The sequence below is a fragment of the Girardinichthys multiradiatus genome, chromosome 11, assembly GCF_021462225.1.
Source record: "Girardinichthys multiradiatus isolate DD_20200921_A chromosome 11, DD_fGirMul_XY1, whole genome shotgun sequence".
In the NCBI taxonomy this organism is placed as follows: domain Eukaryota; kingdom Metazoa; phylum Chordata; class Actinopteri; order Cyprinodontiformes; family Goodeidae; genus Girardinichthys; species Girardinichthys multiradiatus.
Genome location: NC_061804.1, coordinates 29,349,677 through 29,361,619, shown reverse-complemented (window position 1 = coordinate 29,361,619; position 11,943 = coordinate 29,349,677). Strand labels below are relative to the sequence as shown.

Here is an 11,943-nt window from a genome sequence, read left to right as displayed (position 1 = left end):
ATGCTCTTGAAGAGAATGTATGCATTTGTGTATGAAAATAAAAATTAATGTAAGGATTTAGAGCATTAAGCAATTGACAAACTACTCTTATTTTCAATACAATGCTCTGAAAACTAAAGCCAATGTGTAAATGTTTTCAGTTCATTCTCCTGAATTTATTTACAGCAGTTTTAGAAAGAAGAACATCATCAAAAACAAAGTTGCAACGGAGCTGTGAGTTATTATGGGTTTATTTCATTGTTTTGCTTAAAAGTGCCTTTACAGTACCCTATAAGGTATACAGTTTGGAGAAAATCCAATGTAAATCCCTGCTAGGTTATCAGGTTTTGTGCCGAAGATATTATTTGGAGTTACACAGGCAGAACAAGCAAAGAGTCTGAGAATCTTCATTTCATGGAGTGATCTAATGGGATCAGAAAAGAGGATCATTCGAGTTGATGTTTCCCTTGACGATTTCTATTTATTTTAAAGCATTTATATCTTTCACAGTTGAGGTCCTGTTTTGCATTTGATAATCAAAAAGGTGTGCAGCACCTAAACTGAACACCTGAAGATATTTAAACATCCTTTGTTAGGTTCTAACCCTTTTGAGATGATCCTTTCTACATATTGCTTTTTTTGTGTGCAAACAACAATTCAAAGTAATTAAACACGCTGCTAACTCGGAGGCTTGGTGTAAGGAGTGATATTGCACCGCCTTTCAACACGCGGCACTGAATCAAACTGGTGCCAGGTAGCGCTTAGTAGACCCAAGATATAGGCACCCACTGTGGGGTGGAGGTGGCCTGCTCCATGGCCTCCTCGACCCCTTTCACGCTTTCATCTACATCATTGTTGATGAGAACCACATCAAAGAAGTGTCCATATGTGCTCAAAATGGCATCTGACTCTTTCTGGATCATCTGAAGGTTTTCCGTCTGCAAAAGAAAATAAAAGGGAAAAAAAAGTTTGATTATAGTTTTTTCAGAATTTTGCGTTCAGCTTTTGTAAAAGTATTCATACCCCTTGCACTTTTTTCAAAAGGTGTCACAGAACAGCCACAAAAGTCTATGAATCCTATTAGAGAATTTATGCTATAGACAAACATAAAGTAGTGCATTAGCCTGAAGATGCAAGGCATGTACTTTACAGTTTAAAGACATTTGTGATGGTCTACAACATAGAATCCCAATAAAACTCATTGACCTCTGTGGTTATAACGAGATAAAAAGGTAAAAAAGCCCGGTATGAACACTTTTAAAAGGCACAAAGATGTAGCACCTGTGGAGCTGTGTTGGTCGGAGCGATGAACAACACTAGAGGAGCAAAATCAGCCGTCCGAACAAGTTTCAGGGTCTGAAAAAGAATTTGTCATTCAATCAACTGGTAGTTTAAAACATTAGAAAAAAAATTAGATGATTAGATTTTTAAACTGATTATTAAAAGATTATTAGTCTCTCTTTTGCCTTTTAAATTTCCTCAAGCGATACTACTAAAGAATAAGTTTATCTTGTAAGTTTATATCATTGTAACTGTTTTAAATCGAAAATCTGCTAATTTAACTTGTGATGTTTGAATTACCTCAAAGGTGTAATACACACCACATTTATTAGCGGCCCCAAATGTAGCATTTTTTTATTAGCACAATCTCATATTTAAACAAAATGTAGAAAAATCCAACATTTAATTTGAGCACATGTAAGTCCCCATGCTAACTGTTGGAAATAACAATTGTCGCATGTAATTCATTAAACTTACTGGTATGCAAGGTTAACAGTTTCTAGAACTTTAATCAGTAACACATGATGTCATTCAAATAATGCAGAGATGTGATGAAGTGGCTAAGAAATTAGCTAATTACCCTAAACGTTCTCATACCTGCTGTGATTGATTAAAAAGGTTAAAAAAAATAGAAACAATACAAATAACATGATGATGAGGACTTAAGTTTATCTCGACCCCCTGCATAATAATAATAACAGAGGAAACAAACTTCACTTTTGGTGAACTGTAGCAATGAGTGGCATTTTGGGGTCACCATGTCTCCAAAACAATAATTTTCCCCTAGCGTATCTGTCAGATCTAAATCGCTGGGAGCACAAAACACTGTGAGTGCTGACCTGTGGTTCTATGTCCAGCACAGAAATTTTGCCCTGATCGTGGATCTTATGGATGGTATCAAACTTGGTTCCAAACATGAATCCCTGAAAGCTCCCGTACTCCAGCAGCTCATTTCTAGAGATGCACTTGGTCATGTCTTCGTTTGAGATGAAATAATACTCCTGTCCGTTCTCCTCGTCCTTGCGCTGGGGTCTGGTGGTGTCTGTGGAGGTTCAAAGTTAAAAGGTTAGCCAATGAGAAGCCTGCAAAATTGGCCTATGAGATGGATGAAAACAACAACAGGAGAAATTATTTCTACTCACGTGGTGCCGGGTAGGAAAATTTCTCTGGGTATTTTGTTAAAAGAGCATTTTTGATGTGGCTCCGTCCAACACCAGGCGCCCCTAGGAAGGAGCACAATTCTCTAAATAACACCTTTAAAAGGACATTCTGGTCAAAGATGAACCTGAATATTGCACATGGAGAAGAACTGCAGCTCTAGGTATAAATATGTGTATGAAACATGATTTATATTTGAAAATTTGAAATGAGGTCCTCAAAATTTATGAATTAGTCCTAACGGCATTTTAGCAGTGAGAGCAATGAAGCTTACCAATGAGCACCAGAGTTTTCCTTTTAAAAGCAGGGAGTCTCACAACCTCTTCATAAGATATCACATCCAGCTGGTCAAAAACTGCAAGAGATGAGTTAGCCTGTTTAGACAAGCTCACAACAGAGTGTTAGTGATGGGATGTGCAAAACTGCACTTACTCGAGCTGTGTTTAGCTAGGTATTTGTCTTTGCACTTTTTTTTCTTTCCAAAGGGGCTGCAGGACTGACTGCCCTGTTTGGCCTTGCTTTTACTGGCCACCCTCCTGCAAAGAAAATACACACATGAAGCCAGTATCTGTGGAATTTGACGGCGTGCACCTTTCACTCTGCAGGATTCCTTTTAGATGTGAGGTACATTAGTTGTTTACCATTCTTGGAGTTCTGGAGAGGGTATCAGTCCAGCAAAGTCGACAGCGCTGTTCTCTACTCTGCCCTGCCACCAGTTTGGGTCCTGCTTGTTGATGATGTGGATGATGTCGCCGGTCTGAAACTTTAAGCCGGCCTCTTTGCATGGGATGAGATCGTCCTTGGAGGGGTCGTAGTCGAACTGAGCCCTCATGTACATCTGCAGATTGGGACCAGATCAGATCTGCTAAATCTGATGCAGATCTTTGTGTAAAGCTAAGTTGCAACTATGTGCAAAGTAGAAATATACTTGAACAGTGTGATTAATAATTCATCAACACCTTTCAAGAAATGTGTTTTTATGAAAAATAAAATAACTTTTTAATAATATTCTGATTTACTGAATATGGCTGTATAAACCCCAATCAAGGAGAAAGAGGGTTTCCTACTAACACTTTGAAAGCATACTGTATAGTTGGGAGTTTACCTATGCTGACTGCTAATCTATATATGAACTGGTTTACGTTTACATGCCATAGAAGTGGAAGGCAGCAGCATATTTTGAGCTAGTAGGTGAACAGTTTGCACCGCAGCCAGGACAATTCAGTGATTAGAAACTTTTAGTTTGGACCACCAGAGGTTTACTATGTGCAGGTCGATGTTCCAGGTGTCCTTTTTGATGATAAACTGCTTATTTTGGCAATTACAATCTTTTTGTGAATACAATACAATTTTTTTGTGAATACATTTTAAATGAAAGAAATGTTCCATTTTGTTGCGTCCCAACATATTGGATAATTAACAATGTCCTGCTTATTTTTTGGCACCCCAGCTACAGATGTGTAAAAAGCCTCAAAATAACTTGACCTCTTATCGTTAACACAAAATATCACAGTGATATATTCAGAAAAAACTAACCTGTTATAACCTGTATAACTGTTATAAATAACTAATTGTGAGAAAATGAGTTTATGCTGCTGCAATAGAAGGAATAAATTATATTATTTCTGTTTTTTTCCATTTTCTGGAAAGGTTGTCAATAAGTGTGGATTGAACTGTACATCCCAAGAGTAACTTTCACACAGAGGAGGGTAATCCAGGTCCAGAAAGTAAAAAAACCCTTCCTAGTCTTCCTTCATTCTGTTAACCAGGTGATTAGTCTCTATGTTGTGGAGCTGGAAATGCAAATGGTTGGAACTAATATCTGTACAGGCTTTTGACTTTCTGGACATGGATTACCCACCTCTGCTTTCACAGCACAGATACATTTGTTCCCCCACTACATGCATAAAATATGAGTGTATTAGTGCGAGCTCAATCACTAAATCAATGTTCTTAATTTCTAATATAAGCAAGAAATGTCCAACTAAACCAACTAGTGATCTAAAAATGGAAACTTGGTTGCCATCACTGATCACAGCAAGTACAAAGTTTAACATATTGGGAATATACATTACTTTTAAAGTTTAGCAAACATTTAGTAACATTGTTCAATTTTACTTCAAATTGGAATAGTCTGCAGTATATCACAAGCTGTGGTCCAGTGTATTTTGAATCAAGAGCAGCCATTTTCCTGGCAGGAGGCTGGATGCCTGAATTGCATGCTGTGAGCAGTAGATGGCAGTATGAAACCCACTATTAGTGTGTTTAGTCACCTGATTTGGTCACTGACTAACAGAAGATTCACCTAAACGAAATCATTTCAAACAAGAAAAGGTGAAGAAAAAAGAATTACACTCATCTACGAATGAAAAATAAGTAATATATACTCTAAGACTAAGGTGTTCATGCCAGCAATATTACCTCGCAGACTCTGGATCGATTCTGCATCTTGGGGATGATCTTCATTGTAACTACGCCAGTGGTTTCTTTCTGCGGAAGGAGTTTTGGAGACTTGAGAAAACAAGCGAAGAGAGCCGGCATTAAAAGCTAGGCGACCAGTTGCCATTTTCCAACTCACCAGAATTTTTTGTAGCTGATCTACGGTATGGTTTGTCACACTCTTTCCATTAATTTCTGCTATTTCATCCCCTTCATGTATGGAGCCTGCAAAGAAGAATCCAATACTGTCAGTCAGAGGTTTACATACAGGCATTACTGACATGAATGTCATTCATTTAGGCTTTTAAAACATTGTATTCCAGGATGGAAAGATCTAATATACAACTTCAGAGTTTGTTTTTTTGTTTAAACAAGAATTGCACACAAAGGTTTGATTTGAATTTATGGTGAATTTTCTCCAACCCAAACCGGGTCAAAATTATACTCAAAGGCTTAAATATTTAATAGACCCAGATAAATATATGAAAACAAAACTCTGAGCAAGTTGCAGAGAAGCAGTGTTTCCTAGCCCAGATCTGGCTTTTAAGCATTTCCAAAAGTTACCCTGCTTTATACAACCTAACGCTTTTTTTCCAGCTTTTATGTGGATTTGGGATCACAGTTTGGGCTGTACAATATATCACTAATATACAGTCATCACAATATCAGTGTGTGCAGTATACATATCGCAATAAACTATTTGGGGTGCAATAATTGTAGAAGTGCTACATGCTAATGTAATATTTAGTTAGCTGGACAGAGTCTCACAGCAGCAGATGCTCATACTGGACACAAATGACATCGCCAGAAAATGCTAAAGGTCACAGACGGAGGGAAGCACGGATAACAAACAGGGAAAAGAAGAAAACAGGTGTAAATATTTACCAATATTATCGCAAGAGTTTTTTTTGTTTTTTAACCGTGTCCTGTCCTGTCAGGACATCGCAAGAGTTTCTAATATCATGCAGCCCTAATCACCTTTATATCGGAGAAGCTAATTGCATCCAAATCTTAAATGGATGCTTGTTGATTTGAGATGATATTGAAACATTGAAACTTCCAAATATTAGCTGGACTGCATGTACAAATATATAACATTATGACACACTGTGGAAAAGGTCTATATTGTGGGTTTTCCATATTGTGAAAAACCCCCAAAACAACTTGAGATTTTTATTTGAAAGAAAAACCCAAACTGTATGTTGCGTAATCATTCCACCCTGAAAATATATAGTTTAGAAGTCCAAAATTAAGAGATGCCCACAATAAGTGCATGCAAATGCCTGACTGGAACTGTGATCCTTTAATCATCCCCCAACATCACTGGAAACATATTCTAAAGAAAAAAGTCACCTTGTCTGTGGATCATCCCCCCATGCAAAATTCTGGCCACCGTGCACCGCTGTTTCTCATTTAATTTCAGAGTGACCCCCTGCAGACAAGCAACACAGACAACAAGGAGGAATCAGCAATTCATATCCAAACATGAACTGTCTGTTAGTCTGCCAGGCAAACAGCATACCATCGGCTCTGAGGGATTCTTCTCAAAGGCTACTTCTTTCATCCCGGTCAGCTCTGAGCCATTCATGTGTCCGGCACAACCATTGGTATAGAACTCAGCTCCTCTGTTCTCATAGGTTTGCATAGCAACCTGTAAGAATAAAGACATGAAAACAGGACACATTAAAGGAACCCCGCTGGATGTGACATCAAAATGAATGGAAATATAAACCGTCATGATCTGATCCAAGAATTCTAACAATATTTACACTTGGGCATCCAAACAGATGTTTTTTATCTGCAGCTTCATTGTGTGTTTATGGTTGAATATTAACCTGGTGTTTTAACACCTGATTAAGCACCTCCTGTCATCTACAGCCCCCACCCAGCTTCAGGTGGTCATGGATACAACGGTGATTGGAGCAGAGACGGAAAAATTAAAAGAACGAAAGACTGAGGGATCACAGCAGCATTGTCTTGTACTCAAGACGTTTAGTCTTGAGTACAAGATAAGATACAAATGCATGGCTCAAGGTCAGTGAAGTGCGGAGGAGTTTGCAGTATCAAAAAGTTTCTAAATGATTCACTAAACTATCATCTGGGAAGCCGGCATCATCAGCACAAAGTTTCTGCATTAAAACGACACATCAGCACCTCCTCAGCAGAAAGGATGTTATCTGTATCCAACTTCAGCAAAATAATAAACCAATAAATATCATTATGGTTCTGCTACACCTCCTCTGGATGCATTCTGGAGGCTGCTTGGTGCCGCATGCAGGGAAGAATTTCTCCTTAATCTGACTTCTGGTTTCTGTAATGTTGGATAAGCAAGAGTAAACAACAGCCAGGGGCATTTTTAAGTGCAGCGTGATAGTTATTTATACTAGCCTTGTGCTGTTGTACGTCACCACTGAGCAGGAAAAGATCCAACACTTAACAGATGAAGTTACATCCTCTGTGCCGCAGTAAACATCCTGAAGGCCTAATCTCTAAAGTTCTCCCTGCTCATTTTGTTTTCCCTCTAGCTGAACAGTATAAACAAGTTATGCAACCAACGTACATCCTAACTCCGAAATGTCTGTATGATTAGTGCAACAAGACCTTTTAATGACCTGCACTTACTCAGGGTGTCAACAAGAACTCTATCAGCTGTGGAAAGGTCGAAGGTAGGCATGGAGCCAGTTACAACCATCGAGGTATGCAGAGGTTTAAAACAATATGGCTTCAAAGTGCAACAATTTTATATCATAGCATTACTATGCTTTTAAGCCTTTTAATGAGATGCCAGACAAAGTGTTGGAGCACTCAAAATTCCCACTGGCTGTGTGGAGAAGAGTAACACAGTGCTGCCCCTCGCCCACCTGTTGCTGTGCATGCCCCCTTAGGTCTTTGGAAGAAGGCTACCACACCTTTCCCTCGTTCTTTCAAAAAAGACAAACTCTGCTTTTGGAAATAGTTTTGGTTGCTTAAAACACAAACTAAAAGAATGCAACCTATCAGTCTTAATGTTTTAAAACTACAGCTGGCAGGCTATGAACAACGTGTCTGTTAAGCAGCAGACTGCTTGCGAGCTACCTGAGCAGATAGCCTGACTAAGTATTGCTATTATTAGCTCGTTTAATTTGTAAAAACATAGAACAGCAAAAAAAGGATAATATTCTGAGCAATAAGCACTGGAAAACGAACACGAGATTTTGCAGGTGTTTATTTTCTACTTTAGTTTAAGTTTATGTGTCAAAATCATAATAAGAATCAAATGATGTTACAACATTTTTATAACTGTATTAATAAATGTTATACTATTTTAGAAGCATTAAGTATAACTGTCGCTTTTTTGGTTTAAATGGAAAGAAATTAGATCATGTTATGGATTGTGGTATAAATATAGTGAAACTGAAAGGTTTCTTGCAGCCAGCTGATCGAAGTGCATAGTAACAGGTCGAGGAGGGCCAGTGCATAACTCCAGTCTGGCACCTTCTATGGCATCTCATGAAATTAATGAATAACTATTTTTGAGGCTTTGAATGCATAACTGCTTTAACCTTTGGGATACATAGTACGAATTTATTTCAAATGACAGTTTGTTACTATAAAGATAAGAGAGGTTGACAAAATCCTTACAGAACGGGACAAGCCATCTTGAGCTTTAAAGGATAAAAAATATTTTTTCTAGCCTGTGTGTGAGAAGGAAAATCTTTAAAAAAAAAATTTATCAATATTTTATAGCAAAGATTGAATTATAATGGGGAAAAGTTAAATTGTCCTTGTCATTTTATATTCACGATTAGCGATAGCATAACTAACTATAATCAGCAGTTTTCAAACATATTCCTAAGATTAATACCTTAAATCTGAGATTCAAAAAAATCCACCACTTCCAACCCCAGCATGCTCCATGACAGGCAGAGGTTTAAACTTCAAACGGATAAACCACAGCATTTTACAATAGTACTTTCAGCCTTCCTGTTATCTGCAATAAGGATTGCTGTCTCTTACTATTTTGCAGACTAAACTAACATCTCTGTGCTCCCTCCTACTTGAATTTGAACCCCTCCCTGATGCTGTTGCATCACTCTGCAACAGTGGCCGCACCAAAGAGTGTTGTCAGCATTATATGATAGTGCTTAGGTACATTGTGTTCACTGATTGTAAAAAGATTGGATTTCTCAGTTTCTGACTGGACAGTCAGCTGTTGGGACTGACCAAGCAGAAAATGTACGTTTTCTGTCAGAGACTGCTTTAATCCAAAACTATTTAGCTAATTTGCTGCTCAGAGTGGAACTGTTTTCTATTGATCTCTTGAAGTAAAGCAAATTGGGATTACCGCATCTATAAGACACCAATAACAGTTTAAACAATAATAAAAGATTACAATTTCTTAGAATGCAAACTGGGAGATTCAACAACACCCTAAAGGGTTGTTGATGTTCAAGCAGGACATTCAGTTCTCCCTTTGGTCTACTTAAAGGCCATCTATCCTTTAGCCATGTGATTTAAATGATTTGTGATAGTGGAACATGTGCTTCAAGCAAACAGCTGTGCTTTATACATCCCGGGCTGTTTATCTTGAGGCAGATACTGCCAAAACGCACATAAACAGAGCAGAACAGAACACATCCTTAACACTAAACTCAAGATAAAGAGTGCCCCTATGTTTTAAACAGGCATCCCCACTCACCAGTTCCCACTGTTGAGATAATGTGACCTTACTGTTAGATACTGATTTAACAAATCAACACCAGACACAAGGACACAAACTGCTGATATGAAGAAAGATGTTCCCTCCTTTACCCATTTCCCTCACTGTCTCACCAGTGCTGACCTTTCAAATTTGAGAGAAAGACATTATGTAACACTGACTGTGCCCTGCCTGGTTATTTCCAAATCCCCCAACTCTTTTTGATCTCCTTTCTGGACTTTTGAGTTAGGCAAAATCCATTCAATTCATGCAGGACAAAAAAAAAAAAAAAAAAAGGCCGGAGCACCATGAAGAAAACAACCTGAAAGCCTGCCTTCACGTGATTGCTGAAACAAAATCCAGATCCAAGGCTCTGGGAAAAGCTACTTAACAAACTGTGCAGAACTGAAAATACAATTGTGTGGCTAACTGCACAAAACGAGCAGAGACAGGCCTATTTGTGAATTTGAAATGCTCAGCATTGAATAGTTTAATATACTCCTAACACTATCTGCAGAATCACTGTCCTATGATTACAGCTAGAAATAAACACTTGTCAGCTGTATTTAAACGTAGCTCGGGGTGAAATGCAGAAGTGAGATTGCAAATCCAGTTTCTTCTGGAGTCTAACAAAGGCTGACAGACTGAAAAAAGTGCATGGTTTGCTGACAAAGACCTGCTGATTTGACAAATGACACTAAACAAGTCTTCAGGCCTTTTCAAAGGGATGACCCCACTCAGCTGTGGTTAACACTGTCATAAAAACCAGACTATTTTTTTTTTGTAATTTTACAGATCTTCAAATAATAATGAGCACCCCATAACCTGCTACCCGGAAGCAAACACTTATGGGAAGGAGACAGAGTAAATAAGGCAGACATCTTACCTTGTCAGACTTTGGTTTGTTTTGAAGGAGCTGTTCCAGGTACAGATCAGAAAGGGCTGTCCGGACGCTGCTCACCGGTTCTAGTATGAGGGCAGGCTCGTTTTTATTGGATTTTAACGTCATCTTCCCCTGATCGCTTAAAAAAAACCAACAGTGAACCCGACTTGCCCCCGACCAAGGTCCACGGGAGGCTTGATGAAACTGCTGATAAGCAGCCCTGGCGACGGGATAAGTCACAGTCTGAGGTAAAAGTCCGAGGTTTTAATCAGCAGCAGGTGAGGAATAGGAGATAACTACAGCGGGGACACCGCTGACGGAGCAAGTAAACACAACTGACTGCTGCTGCTGCGTCTGCTGCACTCAGAGCGTCAGGCTCATGCTGCGTTCAAATGCCGCTTCGAAGCTCCGAAAATACAAAACTCGAGTTTCATGTAATTTGAGGGAAAATAAACTAACCAGTTGTGTTAAAATGTTTCGAAACAAGTACCATTTCATAAATATTAGTTTTCTAATCACCACTACGCTGTTTTGAAACTGCAAACCCAGTCTTTTAAGTCAATTGGTTATGTCAAGTAAAAAAAGACAGACGTTTTATCCGTTGGCACTATGTGATTGATTGAAGATAACTAGTTTAATTGGGTTTAAGTTATTCAATGTAATACGTGCTTTAACTTCCTCGTAATTTGAAATTTTCAAGTTTCAAGTGGGAAAAAGGTAAAAAAAAAAAAAAGTTCCCTTGAGAAAGTCAGAGGGTTCCTACCTACTCTGACCTCAAAATCCAGTATGGCTGCCTCGCATATAAAACTTCCCAGCCAGCATTCACATAGATAAGAAATGGGCTGAAATTTGGCCACAGATAGGACTGCCCACATGTTGTATAATGACCCCATATTAATTGCCTATCAAGGTTTAATGCAGGCATGATCTAGGGGTGGCACACAATAAATAAATAAAATAGATTTTTAGGAGCTTTATGTTGGTGTTGTATATAAAAAGGGAGGTTGGGTTTAATATCATTCCCAAATCCAAAGCTTTGAGATCAGATGTATATTAAACACAGCACAACACTTGCTCCTGGTTGACTGTCATCCTTGCTTCCAATGAAGCAAATATCAGTACAAACGTGTTTAAACAATTCATCATCTTAGGTGTTGATGCTAAATACTGCTTTATCACTGTTAATTTGTATATTTTTGCCTCACATGTAATTGTCCCAAAAGGTTTTCTGTGTCCCACTAACAACAGAACCATGGGACTAAATCATAATGTAACACACTTTTTGTGTGTTTTGCAAGACAAGGGTTGTTTAGATTGTTCCTGCTTGATCATTTATGTTTAACAGCATTAATATAATTCGTTTTGCAGTTACCAATGAGCCAACAATAAATTAAAACATCTTGTTGACAGATTGTAGTGTGGTTAGAAATCCCATTAGTTACATCACATTATTTAATAAATAAAAAACAGTTGGAATAAAGTGCTTATCTTAAACAACAAAATAATTAAATTAGTCATAAATTGT

General features: G+C 38.2%; 1 protein-coding gene across 1 annotated transcript; it reads right to left on the bottom strand.

Annotated features, from left to right (window-relative positions):
* Nucleotides 1-212: 212 nt before the first annotated feature.
* mpp1 (MAGUK p55 scaffold protein 1) lies at nt 213-10,778 on the bottom strand. Its single transcript, XM_047379753.1, has 12 exons — nt 10,422-10,778; nt 6,380-6,508; nt 6,211-6,289; nt 4,997-5,082; nt 4,840-4,908; nt 3,060-3,256; nt 2,851-2,954; nt 2,693-2,773; nt 2,403-2,483; nt 2,100-2,302; nt 1,261-1,335; nt 213-917 (listed from the first exon to the last, which is right to left on the bottom strand). The coding sequence occupies exons 1-12, from the start codon at nt 10,542-10,544 to the stop codon at nt 741-743; spliced, it is 1,404 nt and encodes a 467-aa protein (XP_047235709.1). The 5' UTR covers nt 10,545-10,778; the 3' UTR covers nt 213-740.
* Nucleotides 10,779-11,943: the final 1,165 nt, after the last annotated feature.